At 50.1% G+C, this 20259-nt stretch overlaps 9 protein-coding genes across 9 annotated transcripts; 6 read left to right on the top strand and 3 right to left on the bottom strand.

Annotated features, from left to right (window-relative positions):
• Positions 1 to 1279: 1279 nt before the first annotated feature.
• Positions 1280 to 1961, top strand: N7508_005730 (uncharacterized protein; the record flags this gene model as incomplete). Its single annotated transcript, XM_058463796.1, has 3 exons — positions 1280 to 1382; positions 1441 to 1535; positions 1590 to 1961. 3 exons carry the CDS (start codon positions 1280 to 1282, stop codon positions 1959 to 1961), a joined length of 570 nt encoding a protein of 189 aa, XP_058320274.1.
• Positions 1962 to 2265: 304 nt separating this feature from the next.
• N7508_005729 (uncharacterized protein) lies at positions 2266 to 3450 on the bottom strand (the record flags this gene model as incomplete). Its single annotated transcript, XM_058463795.1, has 5 exons — positions 2266 to 2511; positions 2566 to 2637; positions 2712 to 2809; positions 2867 to 3295; positions 3357 to 3450. 5 exons carry the CDS (start codon positions 3448 to 3450, stop codon positions 2266 to 2268), a joined length of 939 nt encoding a protein of 312 aa, XP_058320273.1.
• Positions 3451 to 4105: 655 nt separating this feature from the next.
• N7508_005728 (COP9 signalosome complex subunit 1) lies at positions 4106 to 5740 on the top strand (the record flags this gene model as incomplete). Its single annotated transcript, XM_058463794.1, has 4 exons — positions 4106 to 4235; positions 4306 to 4350; positions 4399 to 4679; positions 4730 to 5740. 4 exons carry the CDS (start codon positions 4106 to 4108, stop codon positions 5738 to 5740), a joined length of 1467 nt encoding a protein of 488 aa, XP_058320272.1.
• Positions 5741 to 7005: 1265 nt separating this feature from the next.
• Positions 7006 to 8099, top strand: N7508_005727 (class I SAM-dependent methyltransferase; the record flags this gene model as incomplete). The annotated part of the gene is made up of 2 exons (XM_058463793.1): positions 7006 to 7797; positions 7851 to 8099. 2 exons carry the CDS (start codon positions 7006 to 7008, stop codon positions 8097 to 8099), a joined length of 1041 nt encoding a protein of 346 aa, XP_058320271.1.
• Positions 8100 to 8404: 305 nt separating this feature from the next.
• Positions 8405 to 10383, top strand: N7508_005726 (cytochrome P450; the record flags this gene model as incomplete). The annotated part of the gene is made up of 5 exons (XM_058463792.1): positions 8405 to 8488; positions 8679 to 9535; positions 9612 to 9888; positions 9942 to 10111; positions 10182 to 10383. 5 exons carry the CDS (start codon positions 8405 to 8407, stop codon positions 10381 to 10383), a joined length of 1590 nt encoding a protein of 529 aa, XP_058320270.1.
• A 1017-nt stretch (positions 10384 to 11400) lies between these two features.
• On the bottom strand, positions 11401 to 12235 carry N7508_005725 (putative GPI anchored glycoprotein; the record flags this gene model as incomplete). Its single annotated transcript, XM_058463791.1, has 3 exons — positions 11401 to 11857; positions 11915 to 12051; positions 12116 to 12235. 3 exons carry the CDS (start codon positions 12233 to 12235, stop codon positions 11401 to 11403), a joined length of 714 nt encoding a protein of 237 aa, XP_058320269.1.
• An 873-nt stretch (positions 12236 to 13108) lies between these two features.
• N7508_005724 (putative MFS transporter) lies at positions 13109 to 14826 on the bottom strand (the record flags this gene model as incomplete). The annotated part of the gene is made up of 2 exons (XM_058463790.1): positions 13109 to 14521; positions 14575 to 14826. 2 exons carry the CDS (start codon positions 14824 to 14826, stop codon positions 13109 to 13111), a joined length of 1665 nt encoding a protein of 554 aa, XP_058320268.1.
• Positions 14827 to 15496: 670 nt separating this feature from the next.
• hrdA (E3 ubiquitin-protein ligase HRD1) lies at positions 15497 to 17907 on the top strand (the record flags this gene model as incomplete). The annotated part of the gene is made up of 3 exons (XM_058463789.1): positions 15497 to 15520; positions 15571 to 15675; positions 15733 to 17907. The coding sequence occupies 3 exons, from the start codon at positions 15497 to 15499 to the stop codon at positions 17905 to 17907; spliced, it is 2304 nt and encodes a 767-aa protein (XP_058320267.1).
• A 754-nt stretch (positions 17908 to 18661) lies between these two features.
• On the top strand, positions 18662 to 19876 carry N7508_005722 (DUF3431 domain-containing protein; the record flags this gene model as incomplete). The annotated part of the gene is made up of 1 exon (XM_058463788.1): positions 18662 to 19876. The coding sequence occupies one exon, from the start codon at positions 18662 to 18664 to the stop codon at positions 19874 to 19876; it is 1215 nt and encodes a 404-aa protein (XP_058320266.1).
• Between the last annotated feature and the right edge of the window lie 383 nt (positions 19877 to 20259).

The raw sequence follows: 20259 nt of genomic DNA, 5'->3' as shown, positions 1-20259 counted from the left end.
TTTAGTTGGAACTTTCGTCCAAGTTAGCTCGCTGCTCTTCTGTCACGCGCTCGGCGTAGAAGCTCCGCTATGGATGCTTGAAGTGTAGAATGTGGCTTAGGCGGGGACTTTGACCCTCATGCGGGGTGGAAGGTATTTAGTGTAGGGTAGAGTGGCGGGGAGACGTGGTCTATTTTGGACCTTGGGGCGTAGTGATGTGATGCAAGGATCGGGGATAAGCGACGGGGACAATCTGAGGTATTACAGACCTACACGATATCACGATATTAGTGGCGAGTCAGAGGCAAAGACAAAGTACTTTTGGAGTTGGAGAAGGTGAAAGTCAATTGGAGTGAGACACGGTGGTCACGGGTCTAGCTTATCTAAGGGAAAGTCGAGGATCAACTACTCTTCCCAAAGAGCACGACCAATGGCTTTACAACTTGGTCTTCAAATGATTTTACTGGTTCGAAACAAGATCTATAATTGCTGCAGCTTCAAAGAGGCAACTCTCATCCCCAACACAAAAGGCACTAACCCCAACCCGGTAAGCGTCGCTGATCGGCTACAGAGAGCACTGAGACACACTTATCGCTTCAAAGCACTGTGATGTCTTACCCTACACTTCTTGCAGTGGAGACCAGTCGGAAAGCGAATGCAAAGTGGCACCATGAGCTGACCAAACGTCCTTTGATAGCGAAACTGCCGACATCCCCGGATTGACACGTCTCAGAAAAACCTCCCTGGAATGTCACTCTCGACGTCCAAGCCTCGCTTCCAAGGTTCCAAGGTTTCCAAGGCTTCACTAAGCTGTCTCTCAGTACCACGCGCGTGCAGATATGATAACTTAGTGCAGAAAGAAAGAACAATTCAATGCGGTACAACCGGAAAGGCACTAGCCCGTCCCACCAGGCAAACTAACTAGTAGATAATCTATACATAGGCAATAGTCCGGTGATCATTGCTTTTTCCTTTATGAACTCTGTTTTCTCCTTGCTGGGAACTTTTTTTCTTTCCTTCTCATTCTCTCACCTCGGTCCTGTCTGTCGCTATTGTCATTGACTCCTAACATTCCCCTGCTTGTTCGAGAAGGAGTCTAGGAATTTGACCGTGGTAAGTCCCCTTCAGCTCTAGTATATCCCATGCCCCTTCATTCCCCGACCTGTCACCGGGCCTCTATCTCTATTTAAAGGAGTATACAAAGTTGGCTGGGATTCCTCGAAGCTAGATTGCTAACATTTAATTTAAGTGACTTTCCACTGTCACGTCTTGCCTCAGATCATTTATCACATCCACCAAGATGGTTTCCAAGTCTCTTCTGGTTCTCGCATCGGCTGCCTCATTGGCAAGCTGCCAGTCTAACAGTACCATTAACCCAACCTCGGTTCCCTATGCTACCCGACGTATGTTAATACATCGCCTAACTTTGCTACACAGAATACAAAGCTAATATATAGACAGAGGCCTGGTGCGGCTCTCAAACTTCCTCCTGTCCCCTCCTCTGCCTACAACTACCCGGTGCGTCCGGATCCCCCACAACCAACACCTGCGACGCAGTGAGTGAAACAACACCAACATCTTCCAGTCCGTATCGATCTAACGAAACTTAGGCAACACTAAACTATGAGTGTGTCTGCAGCAACGGCGTCTCTCCCAACGCCACCGAATACTCCCAGACAATCCCATACTATACCTGCACAGAGCACAACAACCAATGCGTTACCAACTGCAATGGCGACTCCTCCTGCCAATACGACTGTCGGTCCGACAACCCCTGTGGAGCTCGGGCCCCTAAGCATTACAATTTGACTACTACGACTGCGTCTACCGCTACTGCGACTGCTACCGAGACGCCGGTCAATACCAAAGTCAATGGGTCGACTGGTGCTGCGCCGCGTATGTTCTCTATTGATATGAGCCATCTCTATGGGCTCTGTGCTGTTGTCGGTGCTTTCACTGCCGGTTTTGCTTCCCTGATGTAGGGTAGGAAACTATGGTTTTCGCAGCCTATCAGGTATTTACTTATGACACTGGGTCTGGCGTTTGTGCTTTCCGCTTTGGAACTCTTTGATTTATTTTCTCCTGGCTTACATTTGCATTTCTGATTGCATTTGCATTGAGCGGTTTTCTGTTTTTGTGGTTTTGTGGAGCTACTCATGCACGGTCACTCATCCGTCTTTGATTAAAACTAATTTTACAGCTGAGGCTATGGTGCAGTATAAGAACTTTCAATTTTTGATAATATCATAACTTATTAAATATTCTTATATTGACTGGAAACCACATCTATATCTTAGCTCTCAATTTGGTACTATCCATCCGCTGCCCTTCATCGTCCTGCTCTGCAACCTCCAAGGTCGGGAACTTAGTCGGCATGATCCGCCGCGGGGTGGACCCTGGAATCACTGAGTACTTGGAGAAATCAAGTACACCGCACTTCTCACGAAGGAAATCCTCGTCCGTGTCCAACAGCCCGTTAACTACACTATGTGGGGCACGAAGCATAGCTAATATAGCATCGGAGAAAATGGCCTATTGCAGTAGGTCAGTAATCGCCTAATTTGATTAAATTGATTGCACACATACAGGCTTCCGCAAATCCTTCTTGTAGGATTGATCAGCTGACTTGTTATGCTCGGTAGCTGCCGACTCAATAGACTAGACAAATGAATGCAGTCAGCAATATCCCTCACATAAATGAAGCAGTCCAGAATCAATATACATGGACTTACCGATGCAGGCCAGATACTCGTCACCGCCATTTCATTTCGGCCTTGACGAACGAAGTCCATGGCCAGACCTTTGACCAAGACGCTCATTCCGACCTTGCCTATATTACCCGATATCAGAACCAATTCCGTGAAATGAATGCCGAAACTACACTCACCCATAGCATAAGCCGTCTTTCCTCTGAAGAATCTCGAATAAATAGGCGGCGAAACAACAACAACCCTCCCCTTCCACCCATTCTTCTCAAAGAAAGGCAAAGCAGCCTGGACAGTCGCGTACAGCCCCTCGGGATTCACCTGCTGCATAAGTCGGAACCGCTTGAGAGGCGTATTCTCCACAGACGACCACCAGATCGCTCCGGAGTTGTAAACCAGAACGTCCAGCTTGCCGAATACGCGAACTGTCTCTTCAACAGCATGCTGAATTTGCTCGGCATCGCGTACGTCAACGGTGACTGTTGCGGCGTGACCGCCTGCTTCGCAGATCTCTCGCTCTACAGTGTTGATGGTTGACTTTGATGAGTTTGGGTCTGGGGGGAAGGGGACCATGCTTGATGCGTCTGATGCTGTCTTTGCTGCTAGCATTACTAGTTTGGGTTAGATAAGTTAATCTATGTCGTTGAGCTAGGATGGGGTAGATAGATGTACCCGAGTAGCCATTCTTTGCTAGATCAATGGCGATTTGACGGCCGATTCCACGCGAAGCACCCATGATGAGGGCGACTTGCTGGGAGGAGGACATGATGGATGTGCAGATGAGGTGTCTAGCTTGAACTGCTATATAATGTTGGGGAAGGTTGACTGACGTTACCCCGGATTATGCTTGTTATATATAATCACCAATGACTGTACCTCGGGGCCGAGATTGGACCAACTATGTGTTTAGTCGATCGTCGGCAAATGCAGGGAGGATAATCAAGATATTCTGAAATCTCCGAGCTTATAGGTTGAGTTGATACGTAATTTCGTGATTACTCAATGTCCCGAGGCCGAGGAGCCTCGGGAGTGGCGCCTCAGGCAGACATCAACATGTAGGAGCTGTGTGCATATACATTGAACTTTGATCTAGCAATCTGATGAGATACTCGAGCAGGGACTGTCATCCTGGCTACGTTCTCTAACCACTTCTTACTCTCTGCATGCACCTTTGGGCAATCGAGTGGATGGAGGCGGTCAATGGGCGGTGATCTGGGCGGCAGGGTACTGCCAGTAAACGACCATGATCGACTTGCACCTCATCTTCTCTTGACATACTCTACGTCGTGTTATTAGCGTTCGGAATCTTTACTATTCTCTCCTCTCTCTGTCCACCTCATTCTCTTCACACCAGAGCTCGAACCCTTTCCTACCCCCAACACCGTTAACTTGGCTTCGGATTGTCTGAACAGTGAGGCAAGATGGACACCTCGTTCCCTGAAGCCTCTGGTCGGTCCCAGTCCGATACCTTAGCTGCAGTTGCTGCTCCGAATGCTACTGCTCGTGTCTCTTCTGCTGCTGTTCAATCCGTACCGCCCGTGAAGGTTGACGGTACGTGGAACCCCGCGGGGCTGCCCATCAAGCAGCCGTGTTATGTGACGCTGACAACTGGATCTCTCAGATGCACCAAAATTTGACCTAGAAACTTACATTTCAAACTACTCCGGTGAGTAATGCTTTTATCTTTAAAGTTGACCTTTCTAACATTTCGCAGGGCGCACCCGCTACGACCGTCTCTACCTCATAGGCACGTGCTCTACCGTGCTATCCGTCGATGCCCTGAAGGCTGCCATCACCGAAGCGAAGTCCAGCAAGGATGTTGCACGTTACGAGAAGGCTGTCCGCGCGTTGGCAGAGGTTGCGCCAACTGATGCGTCCGCTTCGCTTGACAACGCATGGATTCAAAGCACCCAGCGATACGTGCGCACACAAACCGAGAGACTGGAACATGAACTGAGGGGATACAAAAATAACTTGATCAAGGAGAGCATTCGGGTAAGAAATGAAAGTGAATTTCAGTGAGAATGCGATGCTGATTACTACAGATGGGCAATGAAGACCTAGGAAATCACTATCACCAGACGGGAGACTTACCCGCCGCAACTAAAGCTTACGCTCGCATGAGAGACTATTGCACTGCACCAAATCATATCACGTCTATGCTTTTCAAGATGGTCAATGTTGCCGCTGAACGTGGAGATTGGGTATCCATGCAGTCAAGCGTGTCACGTTTGCGCAATTCTCAGTCAAAGCCAGAGGACGCAGCGAAGAACGAATCCAAAATTTCCGCCGCCTATGCACTCTCACAAATGCGCCAACAGGCTTTCCTCGAAGCCGCCAATGTTTTCCTGACCATTCAGCCAGATCTCGGCGACAACTACAATGAACTCATTACTCCCAACGATGTTGCTGTGTATGGTAGCATATTGGCTCTTGCAACTATGACCCGCGAAGAGCTACAGCGCAATGTTCTTGACAATACCTCTTTCCGAAACTTCCTCGAACTTGAGCCCCATATGCGCCGCGCAATCGCTTTCTTCTGCAACTTCAAGTTCCGTCCCTGTCTTGATATCCTGGAAGCCTACCGCTCAGACTACCTTCTCGACCTTCATCTCCAACCCTATCTCGAAACATTGTACAAGCGCATTCGCACTAAGTCTATCAAGCAATACATGGTTCCTTTCAGCAGCGTCAGTCTCGAATCGATGGCCAAGATCTTCGCACCGGAAGTCATTGGCGGCGAAGCGCGTCCTACTGGCCTTTCATCACTATTCGTGCAGGAGTTGATTACCCTGATTCAGGAGCGTGTGCTGGATGCCCGTATTGACCTTGAAAAGGGATTGCTCGTGTCAAACCAAGTCGACGCTCGGACAGAGGTGCAGCGAACTACTCTCGAAAGCCTGCAAGAATTTAACCAAGAGTCTCATTGGCGAATGATGCGTGGGGCTTTCCTTCACGCAGGATTAGAAGTGGGAGCCGTTCCCGGAGAAAGAAGGGAAAGGCCAGGACAGACCTGGAAGGGTGGAAAACTTCCCCGGGGTGCTTTGCTCGACTGATGACAAGACCGAGCTCGCGAATCAATCGTGGGGATTCGGAAGCATGAATGATGATCAATGAGACAATACCCTGATGCCCAGCTGCAATCACAATGCAGACTTTACTTGGCTTAGAAAACAGAAATAAGACCTCTCAAATATGTCGTGTTTCTGAGTGTAGATGTCCCCCCAGCCAGAACATCCACCAATTAACGTCCTTTATGACCAATGTGAAACCGCCCGCGAACTCCTTTCAAAAGATCACCGGGTGCTGGCTGGAAACATCATATTCCCACCTTGTCCGACCCTCGACAGGATATCAATCCCGCCGATCCAATCCCCCCGAAGAATCCGACGCCGTGCAACACAATCAGCTGGGCAGTATCACGCTGTTAAAAGAATAAGTATACATATACTCAGACTGACCAAATGTGAGGATATTCGTAACAGGTTGATGAGGGGGGCAGGGAATGTCTAGGATCAACGGTGAACAAAATTAGGGCACAAAGGGCTCCTGCAGAGTAAACAAGGTATATCAAGCATCAAAGCGGCCGTATAGTCCGGCACCTCTCTCTTTGAATCCTTGTAATACCTTAAATACTGAATCCCCGCAAAGGGGGCTTGGGGCTTCCTTTGTCTTGATATTCTATAATTCACCTCACGGCATATCCTAGTCGATCATTCATATCACAGTATTCGTTTCAATAGCTAGCCTGTCATAAGACTGGTTTTTCGACATGCTCTGCCTATGCGTCTATCCCCTCTGCTCTGATCATTTAGAGTGGGGGGTTGACTGGAGCGTTGACCTGGCTTTGCCATCGATCTCGACTATACTCTCCGGGTATAACGAAACTGGGGATCTAGCATTAACGACAATGAAACCTCCTCCACAAACTCAGCAGGCACCACAGCCGACCCAAGCTCTAGTACCAAGCATTCCTGAACTGGGGTCTGTCACGCCAGCATGTGTACCTTTGAAGCGGACCTTTGCCGAGACAGATGCCGCAATGGAAGAGTCTTCAAAGGCCACTTCACAGCCACCTACACTGAGGGTTGTAAATTCAATGGTTAGAGAGGAGCTAGAAGACAAACATGAATTAAAGAAACACATAGCACCACAGTTATCTCCGATCCAAGAGGAAGAGGAATCACCAAGACCAACAATTATACCAGCAGACAAGTTCAAGGGGACTATGGGATGGACCTCTCTGTCAAGTTCTTCCTCTGCTCGTGATAACTCGACTTCTTCGTCTTCAACCTCCCCACCTTCAACTATCCCTTTCACAATGGCCGACGTCCCTGGGGAGACTGATGTTTCTGAGACTGATGTCCCTGGAGAAGCTGATGATACTGTCTCTGTGGCATCAAGTGTCGATGCCTCAGTCTTTGATCAGCACTCAGATGGTTCCAGCTACACAGCTTCCCTTCTATCAGATGTCCAAAACTACAGATACGAAAATAACCGACGCTACCATTCCTACCGTGAAGGACACTACGTGCTCCCCAACGACGATCAAGAACAGGATCGACAAGATCTACTTCACCACGTCCGGAACCTAGTGCTGGAGGGCCGACTCTTCCTCGCCCCACTGGGAGACAAAATCCACCGAGTCTTGGACGTTGGCACCGGCACCGGCATCTGGGCCATCGACTTTGCAGACACATTCCCCAACGCCGAGGTAATTGGCACCGATTTGAGTCCAATCCAGCCATCATGGGTCCCGCCCAACTTGCAATTCGTTGTGGACGATGCCGAATCACAATGGCTGTACAGTGCTAAACGACCTTTTGACTTCATCCATGTCCGCGATCTCGGCGGTGCCATCACCGACTGGCCGCGTTTGATCCAACAGAGTTACGAGCATCTCCGACCAGGTGGTTGGCTTGAGTTGCAGGAGTTTGAGGTTACGCTGAGAGCCGATGATGATTCAATGCATCTTGCGCCGACGTTGTGCGAGTTTATCAGACACTTGCAGGCGGCCAGTGAGGCATTTGGTCGTCCTATGAACATCGCGGAGGGTCACCGGCAGAGGTTGGTTGAGGCTGGTTTTGAAGACGTCAAGGATGATGTGTACAAGGTATGACCGTATCCCCCTGGGTAGGTTTCCGTGATTTTGTTAAATGTTATCAGGTCATTTCCACTCCCTGGGCTGAGGACCTTGTGCAGAAGGAAATCGGCCGGTACAACCAGTGCTCTCTTCTAATGGCAGTGGAAGCCTACTCGCTGGCTCTGTTTACTCGGGTCCTGGGATGGTCTAACGAGGCTACCCAGGTGTTCCTGGCAGGCGTGCGTAGAGATATCAAGAATCCCGCCGTCCACTCATATTGCTATTTGCATGTCGTTTACGGTCAGAAGCCAAACAACCAGGGTCAGATCTGAATTGGTCCAGGTTCCCGAAGGCACTCGGAGTATTAGATACCCAGGAACGAATTGGGGTAACAGAAGAATGAGAATATCAGATGTTGTGTCACTGCTCTATCGCTGTCCGCCCCCGCTCCTCTCTCTCTCTCTCTCTCTCTCTCTCTCTGTCCCATGTCACCCCTGCACTTGGTGAAACTCCGATTTCTTTGTCTTAGTCGGGCATCCAATCACTTCTTTCAAAGTTTCTTTCCTTCTCTCTTCCAACTATCGGGGTCCCCGATTCTCGTAATAGCATGTCTACCGGGGCGTGCATGAACTCGACAATGTGGTCCTCCCTCCCCTCATATCTTACTATGTCATTTGCAGCGTTGGAGACTCGCGTCTGGAGCTCAGCTGCAGGATGCCTGGTAAGCTGCAGTATTGCATTATCCGTACACCCTCGTTTGAGCAGGATGTAGGCTACTGAATCAATTTCTTTGCCTTTTCTCAATTCGACCCGACACATAGCAGCTTATCTTCCTCTTTCCGGGAATCTGAGCTTCTCTGTATTTTGACTGGCCTTGCCTTATGCCGTGCTAATAATCTGCAATATCACAGTTCTTGCTCTGGTTCTCGTACAGCATCGTTTACACGTTCTGGATTTCCCCTCTGCGCCATTTCCCCGGACCAAGGTTATGGGCTCTTTCCAAAATCCCCTTGAGTCTCTCCGTTTTGCGTGGTTATAACCATCTCGATATCCTGGCCCTGCATGCGCGGTATGGTCCAGCCATTCGGATTTCTCCAGATGAGCTTGCCTTCAACACGACCCATTCATTTCATGATATCTACGGACACAGACCTGGTGGCTGCTTTCAAAAAGACCGGTGCCATTATATTCCGCCAGTAAATGGCGTTGACCATCTACTATGTGCGGTCGATGATGCCAACTACACACGACAAAAGCGATTGCTGGCACCTGCCTTTTCTGATAAAGCTTTGAAAGACCAGGAAGGTCTAATCCGAGGTTATGTCGATACGCTTATTAACAAACTGCGGTTGCGTGTCAAGCACGGGGATTCGCTGGTTGACATCAAAACTTGGATGAACTTTACCACTTTCGACATTACGGGTGATCTGATGTTCGGCGAGTCTTTCGACTGTCTGAAGGATAGCCAGCTTCACCCTTGGATCCAGATGATTTTCAGCTCTTTGAAAGTCATGGCCTTTATTGGTGTTTTCAACCAGTTCCCTCTGATCAGAGGAGCCTTGGACCTCTTGGTCCCTGCTGAGGCCAAGCAGAAGAGCCAAGAGCACTTTGATCTGACTGCGCAAAAGGTTGATCGCCGTTTGGAAACTAATATAGGTCGTCCAGATTTCGTATCGGCCATTCTTCAGAATGGACTTCGGGATGACATGGGTCAGGATTGTGCGAAGAAGACAATGACTAGAGCCGAAATTCATTCAAATGGTTTTATGTGGGTTGCATTCTGGATCTCAAATGGCCAATCCTCTTCCAGTCTATGCAAGGAAACGACATGCTAATTCTGACAGTCTCATCATAGCAGGTAGCGAGACCTCGGCAACCCTATTGTCAGGTTGTCTCTTCTTCCTGTGTACCCACGCAAAGGCCATGAACCGGCTCGTTTCTGAAATTCGGACCGCCTTCAAGAAAGATAGTCAGATCACTTTCGGGGGCCAGTGTGGTTTAACTTATCTAGAAGCTGTGATCGAAGAGTCCCTGCGCATGTATCCACCCTTCGTGACTAACCTAGCACGGGTTGCACCTCAGCACGGAGCACTTGTCAACGGCCAATTCGTGCCAGCGGGAGTATGCGCCATAAAAGCATTCAATCTAGCACATCAGTCACTAAGACAGATCAGACAATCGTATCGTGCCACCACTACGCCTCATACCGTTCAGAGTCAAACTTCGCATTCCCAAACCAGTTCATGCCAGAGCGCTGGCTAGGAACAGACTCAGTCTTCGAAAACGACCAGAAAGACGTCCTGCAGCCATTCAGTCTCGGTCCCAGGCAATGTCTTGGGAAAACGTGAGTCTCAGATCATATTTAAGAACCCGTCATTCACACACGGGATACGGATATACTAAATACGAGCCAGCCTCGCTTACTTCGAAATCCGTCTGATCCTCTGCAAACTGCTATTCAACTTCGATATCACCCTCTCGCCAGTATCTATCAACTGGCCCGATCAGAAAGTCTACCTCGTTTGGGAAAAGCCTGCTCTGATGGTTAAGCTGACGGATCGATTTCCTGACATTGAACCCTCGCCCCAGGAGCCTTTGACTATGTTCTCCCAGTGAGATATATCTCTGAGCCAGTGAGAGATTTGTCTGTATTGAAGAGATGTGATACAGGTGACCTACTCTGCAATCGACTTCGGGTCCTTTCCTAGTCGCAAAATGCAGGCTGAGACTGGGTGCTTTACATTGTTATGATGACATCCAAGAATTACGTTACCCAATCATTTTTTATCGACTTTGCGTTTGGGCTCGGGATGGTGATGTCGCTTTAATTGTTATGAGGTTTCCTATGCTAGGTTTACTGAATCCTGATCCTGACAGAGATCAAAGATAGATGAATATTTTCTATGAGCTATTGTTTTTGTTTAGGTCTCTGTCCTTGTTATTCAAATTCAGATTAAGTTAACATCTCTTGTTCTAGATGGTAATGGATTTTACTGTTCGTCTACACTATTTATTTTCGAAGATTCCCGATCTGGCAGGAGATGATGTATGTGTACATCGATCAGCGGTGATGAACTACGTACATTCGGTTCCAAGGGAACGGTCTCTTTGTTTGATATGTGATACATCCACTTCAGTACTTTTGACTCCATGCCAAGACGTGGTCCAGGCGTTTTATCAGTTAGCCCTAATTGTACATGACGCCCTTGCAGCGACGCGCTTCGCGCTGCATGCTACGCGATCAATGGCGGTGTAATTGACAGCTTTGATCGCTGCATGATCATGATCTACAGATCGACGCAGGTTTACATGTCTTCTGCGGGATAGAGCTGAACCAGATAATTAGACATACAGGTATATCGCAATTATGGATGAGCATTAAGGGCAGAAAACGGTATATTCAGATGAAGATACACGTATAAAAAAAGACGCTAGATCGTAGTCTGTCGTGGAGAAAGGTATCAAACATTAAGGAATAGTAGATGGACACATATATGTGGGATACATGATTACATCCGAACGAAAAAATGGAAGAAACAGAAACCCCGGAATAATTAAAACCGAGCACGAGGCTCGTACTTCACACCCAACGCAATTGTCGCTTGACACATCAGGCTAACTCTATGCTTCGCCTTAGATGAAAGCGCAAGCCAGGGCCAGGACGGCACCACCAACGGTCCAGAGGTTTCCTCCGAGCTGGCCGGCGGCGTTGAAAGCCGAGGGGGAAGCGGAGGGCGCGCCAGTTGCGGAGATGACTGCATCGCTGGTTGGGGCAGCGACCAGGGGGGTGGAAGTGACAAGCGGGGTGGAGATGAGGCCCGAAGAGGACTTCTTGGGGGTCATGCTCGGGGTCATGGTGGAAGTGGGGGTCTGAGTGGGAGTCATGACCGCGGTGGTGCTGGATGGGGTTGGGGTCGGAGTGGGAGTCGACGTGGGAGTCGGGGTGCTGGTGGAGCAGGGACCGGTGACGGTCACGGACATCCAGTTGAGGTCGGCCGAGCCCAGAGTACCGGAGGGGGTGACAGTGCCGGCGGAGGCCTGGCAAGAAGCGTAGGTGGTGCCCTCAACGTTGCAAGACAGAGTTCCAGTGCTGTTTGATATAAGTATTGGTATACGATGCGATGCGCGTGGTGTCGCGTGTACTTACGTTCCCTGCATGTTGACGTTGCTGAGCTGCATGGAAGTCGGGGCAGCAACCGCGGTCATGCCCTCGCCGGGGATACCGCAATCAGAGGCGGCCACGGTCTTGGGGCAGGTGATGCGGTAGGTAGTCGCATCTCCCTCCTGAAAGTTGTTAGTCGATGGTTCGCAAGTCGCGCATTATGCGCACACTCCTTGGGGTACATACGGAGCCGATGATACCGGCTTGCAGGTCCTTGCCCTGGAAGCCGGGGAGGAGGAGGTCTGCGGTGTTACCAGCAGCAACGGCGGTAGCGCCAGTCAACAGAGCGATAGAGTAGAAACGCATTTTGGCAATGATGTTCAGGCGGTATTTATATATTGAAAATTGGTGTAGTGGGCGGAATTTCGCGATAAAGTTGAGTATATGGTAGAGAGCGACTGTTCAAAACGAACGACTGGAGTTTAACGAGAGACTGAAGACGAATTGAAAAGAGTGAAAGACGGACTTGTGAAGCCTGAAGATAGAAAGAGAAGAGAAATGGGAAACGGGGGTGATATTGACTTGGCAGGCGTTGCCCCAATGCGGCGTGCCAAGATTAAGACTAGATTGTCCAAGCGGGTTCCAACGTGCCAGGAACAGGCCCCAGGGGTTCGACGGGGCCAAGAAGACGAAAAAGGGGGGCGCTTGGCCTGAAGTGCGGTTGTTTACGGGGGAACTTTGAAGTTTAGTTCTGATGTTAAGGACAGCACTAAACCCGCCCTGGACTAGGGGCCGAACGGACCCCTGGGTCGAGCGCCTAAAAGGGAAGGTTGTTTGATGGTCCTCATTAGGCCGGAGACTAGCGAGATGAGATCAACAGTTGAAATTTCAGTTGTCCATAGTGATCTGGAACTCGGCATATGGTGGAGATGCATTGCACTCAGTTCAATACTGCAGAGACATTCATATCTAGTTCGTGTCTACTTCGTATCAGTGTTAATTTCCCCAGTCAGCCACACAATCTCACTAGCGTGTTTAGTGCACGATTCAGAATATAATGGGGCGTCGCAAACTCGCGACGCTATCTACCGGAAATTAATTAATGCCATGAACCAGTTTGCTCAAATTAATTGCAACCCACTTTTGCCGAACTTCGTAATACAAACGGGCATTCAATTCAGCCTTGGACTGGAAATCTAATCTCAGTGGAGATCCTTCAACACAATATTTTATGCAAAATCACCGACTCCCTCTTAGCGCCCCAAAATGATTAAGACCCCCACACACAAGTCCCGTGGTAAGCAGCACGCCATTGAAGCCGGCCATAATATAAAATGGGGTGCCTGACGACAACACATCAAATAAGAGTCCACCCACTTTGGTGAGCAGTAGGATACCTGCCCCGCCATACAACGAGTACACGCCCGCTATGGATCCTTTCAAATGCGACAGACGTTCCAGTCGGTGGTTGACGGCTCCGCCCAGAAGAGGCTGATCCTCACCAGGCTCGGCGTCCTGGCGCGCCGCGGCGCGTTGCTCATCACATATTTTTCTCAACGTTTCATCGTCGAAACTGACGCGCAGAATACCGTTGCTGAGCACTGCCAAACTGCAAACAATTGCTCCGATCTGGCTGATTCCCATTAAAGCCATCACAACAAATACCCCTAGACTACCATCGGGTCCTTTGAACAGAGGGCTTGGAAGCTTGGCAAATACTAGGTACCCAATGATTCCCACCAAGGCGGCAAAGAGGAGTGGGAAGTTGTACCGACGCGACTTGTCCGTCAGATACCCGAACGCTGGGGCCGAAATCAAAGCAACCAATTGAGATACACCGGTTAAGATGGAGGCAACGATATATGCGCGTGGGCAAGATTTCTTGATATCGCCCACTCCGGATCCATGTATCGGCTGTGCTTCGTCACAAAGACCCGATGCCCGATAGTAGTGATTGACGGCCAGTGGGATAAACAGTGAGATCCCCACAGAGGAGGCTCGGGCCACAAAGCCTCCGACGTAGCCCAGGCCAATGTCGCGATTTCGGAAGCCCAGAAATAGGGCAGTTGTTAGTTGCTTCCAATATGGCAGCTTTGGGATATCCAAGTCCTCGTCATCTTCGTCATAACATGGGTCTGATTTCCAAAGGGCACTCCAACTTTTGCCCTTGTCGCCTGGAAGATCACGCATTCCGATAAAGCACACAAGACTAATGACAAGAGAAATAACGGCGACCAGGTAATAGCTGCGTTGGATCGCCTGAGCGGGTGTCAACCCTCCCTTTTCAAATCGAGCTGGAAGCGGCAGGAAGACGGCCAGTGCCACCAGAGCACCACAACCGGCACACATCCCAACGAAGCCTGAGAGTCGAGCGGATGGGGATGCGCCGGGATTACCGACATCCCTCAGGTTGTAACCATTTCGGGCACGCTCCGGTGTGATGGTCAGCTCTGAGGAAACAGATGCACGGTATGCCTGAGTATCAAGGGGTTTGCCAGTGACGGTTGGTAATACAGCGGTGACCATAGTCGAGACAGCAGAGCCACCAATACTGAATAGCAACCTACCCAGAAGAAGCTGAGGGTAGATATTCGTGGCCTGCACGAAGAGGACTAATGCGAGGGCTACGATAGCATAGCCTGCAGTACATACCTATATTAAAGGTCACTATCGTTGCACCCGTTGATAACCAGTAGAATACTTACATGTCGAACTCCAATGCGGTCTGAGAGAACACCCCAAAGTGGGCAGGCGGCTAGAGCAAGGAGCTCATCTGCGAAGCCCAGGGTTCCCACAGCATCGCCCTCTCCATCATGAAGTCCAATTAGATCAGTTACCACGAAGGAGATGGATGAATTGATGAAAACTAGGAAGGCGATGGAGAAGGGACACACCGCCAATAGATAAGTTAGTGTCTGGCTGCGCGAGGCAGTAAACAATGCCGGTGACGAAGCCATCACCAACTATGATTCATTTCAAACAGAACAATGAATGTGAGGTTTGGAGGAGAGACAATCCCCTTGGTGTCGAGTGAAGTGGAAGTCTTCAGCTGCACAGAGTCGGATGCCTGAGCAGGTTACACATTTGGTCATCCGGAGTGGGGTCACATGACGGTGATCATATAAACACCGATCGACGTTCTTCATAAATCTTGTTTTGTTTCAGAATTGCTAGCTGGATATTGATAAGCAACAATGGAGTTGTGTGTATTGTGATCTTCCATTGGGGTAAAATCTAAATCATATATGTTCATACTATGCTTTGTTTAGTCCGATGTTCGTCCGAAGCTTCAATGAGGTCATAACAATCAAGTCCTTGTAAGTCAGATCCAGGCAAAAAAAGTGATACTTTATATATCTCACATCCTGTCAACTCAATTTTACACGATTCCATTCATCTCAGACAATCTTACAATACCTCGCACTCCCAAGTTTGCCATATAGATTGACGGCACGTGCAGCTGACGTAAGATGCGGAGAGGCGCTCTGGAAAGCTGTCCAGATCAAGCTACGCTCACTCTACAAGTATACGGCATTCCCTTCCTCTTTCCGCCAAATGCTTCCTTGAGACGCTAGTCTCTCACTTTTCCTTGGTCCATGACCTTCGGCTCCATCTCAGTCGACAGCCATGAGACTGGCCGCGTATACTGGAGTAAGTAGTACTGCTGAACGGAGAGGGGAGACCGCTAACCCCGTTTGCAGGCCTCGGTGGTCCTGGCCACCGGTGTATTTCTCAAAGCTCTTCACCAGAGGGCCAATTTCTATTCAGCATGCATCTACCTTTCGCAAAGTAGCGCGAATCTTATGGTGAGTTGGCCACTTTGGTTGTCGCACGGGGTCATCCGCTGACTGGCCTATTTCAAGATTCTCACGAATTTATGCCTTCTCGTCACGGGTTTTGTACTCTTCTGGCTTCAGCGACTTCTATACGGACCCTTGCGAGCAATCGAAACCGAACAACTCTACGAACGGGCATGGTTCGCCGTTACGGAGACATGTCTGGCCATGACCATATTCCGGGGTGAACTTGGGGGCTGGTTTCTGGTCATGTTCATTTCGCTGCTGGTCGGCAAGGTCTGGGGCTGGATTGGTGAAGGCCGTGTCGAATACCTAGAACAACAACCTCCGGCTAATCCGCGGTTGTTCCATATTCGACTAGCGCTGTCGCTTGTGCTGACGGTGCTATTTGACTCCTTCATGTTGCAGTACTGCGTACATACTGTTATCACTCAGGCGCGACCAGATATGATGGTCATGTTTGGATTTGAGTTCGCGATCTTGACTATTCTGTCGACCTCGACCCTTCTCCGATACGCCATCGCATTGACCGAGATCTCTATAACCCATCAGCAAGTCAAGGCCAAGATGGAAGAACGCCGTGCTGAGATTCGTGCTGCCCGTATACAGGCTATCCAAGAACATGCACGCGCAGGAGCTGCCTCTCCTCCTACCGACTTACCCGATGAGAACGATGTGGATGAGATGGAAATTGACGTGCCTGGATGGGAAGAAAAGGGTCGCTGGGTGTTTTACCTGGACCTTTTGACCGACTTGTTGAAGCTTGTGGTCTATTTGTCCTTTTTTGGAATTCTCCTCACTTTCTATGGCCTGCCCATTCATATCCTGCGGGATGTTGTGGTCACCATTCGCTCGTTCGCTCGCCGCATTATGGACTTCATGCGCTACCGGAATGCGACAAGAGATATGAATGAGAGGTATCCAGATGCACCGGCAGAGGAGGTTTCCCGGGAGGATGTGTGCATCATCTGTCGCGAGGAAATGCACCCAGTTCAGCCGGCAGCTGCTGCCGGCGCAGAGCCTGGGCAGCCAGCACCTGCAACGCGTCGTGTTCCTGACCGTCTTCGTCCCAAAAAGCTTCCATGTGGGCACATCTTGCACTTTGCATGCCTCAGAAGCTGGCTTGAGAGACAACAAAACTGCCCGACTTGCCGGCGCCCTGTCCTCTTGCCCACACGAACCCAAGGAGCTGCTGGAAACAACGCTGCGGCTCAGCAAAATGGTCAGCTCGGTCAACCCGGCGTAAATGGACAGCCTCGTGCGCGAGTCTATCAGTTTGGACCCTTCCGAATTGGCTTCGGGGCTGTGCGCGGAGATATTTTCCACAATCTTCACCGACAGATTCACCAGGACAATCCAGCAGGGCAGCCAGCAGTAAACCCAATCCCCAATGCTCCAGGCCGACAGATTGGGCTTGGATTCGGGTTCGGCCGCCGTCCGCAAGCCCCCATCCCCACTCCTGCCCCACAGGCCCCAGGGGTACATGCATCCTCCGCTGTTGATCTCAATCTTCAGCTTATGCAGATTGAACAGCGGATCACCGCTGAAATCAATTCCCTTCGTGTTGCCACAGAGCAATTGAACCGCGTGCGTCAGCTCCAGGTGGAACTAGAGCAATTGCGCATGAACGGAAACTCTCTTGCCAACAGCCCTCCAAATTCTATTCAGCTTCCGCCGGGTTACACGAGCCACCGTTTTGATACAAGCCCAGAAGCTTCTATGCAAGCCGGAGACCCTCGTCTACCAGAAGGGCTCACACTTCCTCCGGGCTGGACTCTCATGCCTCTGCAACCTACGCGGCCTGGCGTCGGTGTACCACAGACAGTGCAGCCTATGGCTACCACGGTAAATGCCTCGGCAGCGGCTTCATCTAGTGTTGGTAACCCCCAGGAGGCTGCCTCCTTTGGTTCTGCTCAGTCTCAGCTTGATGGAGGAGCAGAAGCATCAGGCACGGCTACTGAAGCACCCGCAATCACAAACGGGAATGGTAGTCTGCAGCCCACACCCACTTTTCTTTCCACCGAACCCCGGGCAGACTCTCCCTCTCAGGAATGGACTGATGTCGCGCCCACAGAGTCCACAGAGTCTCCCAAGGAAGGTCCAGCAAGCATTCCAACTACCTGGGGTAGCAACAGTATGACCGCAACTGCAACTGCGCATGAGGCTACTGATACCGAGGACTCCGAGTCCAAGGGCAAAGCTCGCGCAGCAACAGTCGAAGAGACCGATGAAGTATCCTGATCTTGCACATCCTGTATTTTTCTTCTGATTTACCCCAATCCCCAGCGTTGCATGGCGTTTTTCGCGAGCAAAAGATCATACCCAGATTTCTTTTCACGATTTTTATACGGTTGAATTCTATGGGTGTCACTGCCTACAAATGTGTACATGTAGTCCAATGGAAGAAATTGCACTTGAAAGGGCCTATACAGTAGGCTTATAGAGCCTGTCTCGGCCCCGGAGTCCAGGGCCGCGTGGCTGAGTCGTGCACAGATAAGGGGGGATCGTCGAGTCTCCCGTCTATGCGTCATCGATGCAATGTGCATAATTACTGCTCGTAAGTAAGTGTAGATGTATGTTGGCAGCTTTGTAGGTCTTCAGTACTTCGATTGCTACTCAATTGATCTAGATGATCTTCAATTAGTTGCTTAAGATTGTCCCCTAAAACCGCCCGAAGGCTTGTTTCGTCATTGCGCTGCGCAGGCACTACTCCACATCCCGTGTTTCAGGGCCAATGGTCAAGATAGAGTGATAAGTGTCTTACTGTCATGGAGTCCTTCTCCTTAGACACTTTTCCTCCCTTGCAACCCCCTTCCGAATACTCCGGAGGGCCATGAGGAAATGGTGATATTTTCGCTATGTAAGGACCCCTAGCTAAGCCTCGCAAGTATTCTCCGGCGTGCAATCCCTGCCATACACATACACATACATTTTCTGCAGACATGCGACACAAGGCTAACCCTACAGATAATTAATAAAATAAAATACCCTGTCCATGCTTCTCCCACGGCGAGCGGTCCTCTTCCTCAGCGCCTGCTTCTTCCTCATCCTCCTCCTCACAGCCCGAAGCCTCTCCAGACCATGGCGTGACGTGCCCCAAGTCATAGGTCTAGGCGACCTCACCACATCTCACAATGCCTCAGGATCAGGGTCAACAAGATGGAACATAAGCCGCGGTCACAACCCCAACGACCTCTACGCGCCCCCGCCAAACTTCATTCCAGGCACACCAAAGCCTCCGGGCTACAAATACACCAAGACAATGGTCGTAGCCCGCACAAAACAAGAAGACACAACCTGGATAGCAGAGGAATTGCCGGACTGGGAACGCGCCGTCTACGTCGCAGACGACCCCTCCGCTCCCCTCCACCCGCCCAAGAACAAGGGCCACGAAGTCATGATCTACCTTACCTACATAGTCGACCACTACGACCGCCTGCCCGACGTAGCAGTATTTATGCACTCGCATCAAGTCGCTTGGCACAACGATAACCTCTTCGGCGGCGATGCAGCCGAGCTGCTCCGTCGCCTAAACCTGAACCGCGTCGTCCGCGAGGGTTACATGAATACCCGCTGCGGATACGGGCCCGGCTGTCCGGCGTGGATGCACCCCGGTGCCATTGAATCGGATGAGTCGAAGCAGGAGGAGACTATGCTGGCGCGCGCTTGGGGTGAACTCTTCCCCGACGAGGCGATTCCGAATGTTCTGGCTCAACCCTGTTGTGCGCAGTTTGCGTTGTCCAGGGATCGTATCCGATCCATTCCGCATGCGCGGTATGTGTTTTATCGGGATTGGTTGCTTGGAACTGATTTGAGTGATTATATTACTGGGCGGATTTGGGAATATCTGTGGCAGTATGTTTTCACAGGCGAAGCTGTTGTTTGTGTTGAGGAGACTGTTTGTCTGTGTGATGGGTATGGATTCTGCTTTGGGGGTAATGAGGAGTTTAGGGAGTATCAGGCTCTTGAGGCGAAGGTTTCTGAGTTGCAGGGTGATATGGCGAGTTGGATGTGGTTCGCTGATAACCTTGACTTTGCCGATGAGAATGATGGAGGTGCCGGGGAAGATGATATATCTTTGCAAGAGAAGATTGAGGGAGCGGAGAAGCAGATTACCAAAACGCTTGAGGCTGCTGTAGAGCGTGGCAAGAATCCGAAGAACCGTGCCCTGGAGGCCGGTCGTCCTTGGAAGGACGGTGATGGGTTCTAAGTTTGGCTTGCCCGGCATTTCACCGCTGGGTACCTGTGGATGCATTATACAACATTGATTCTTGGTTGTTTTGCCTACCAGTGATGCACCTTGGGGTTATATTTTGAGATTGGATATATCGGCATTTCTGGACATGGCCAGAAGGCTCATATATCTGCCAGCATATTTCCATTAGATTTATGATGGGTGAGTGGTTTTTGTTACATCTGATTAGACATGTATATTAGATTCTATCTCGATTGGGTTTATGATATTCTAGAATGAAACAATGAATGCCCAATATCTCAAGTGTTCACTAGTATAAGAGTTGGTTTGTACGCACGCTCTATGCTCATAGATCAGATTGCCTCTGAGCTTGATTACTTTGCTTGTTTGTCACATCA

Source organism: Penicillium antarcticum (genome assembly GCF_028974205.1).
Source record: "Penicillium antarcticum strain IBT 31339 chromosome Unknown utg000005l_segment0_segment0, whole genome shotgun sequence".
Classification (NCBI taxonomy): domain Eukaryota; kingdom Fungi; phylum Ascomycota; class Eurotiomycetes; order Eurotiales; family Aspergillaceae; genus Penicillium; species Penicillium antarcticum.
Note: the sequence above shows the minus strand (reverse complement) of the source record. Positions and strands in the feature narration are given on the sequence as shown.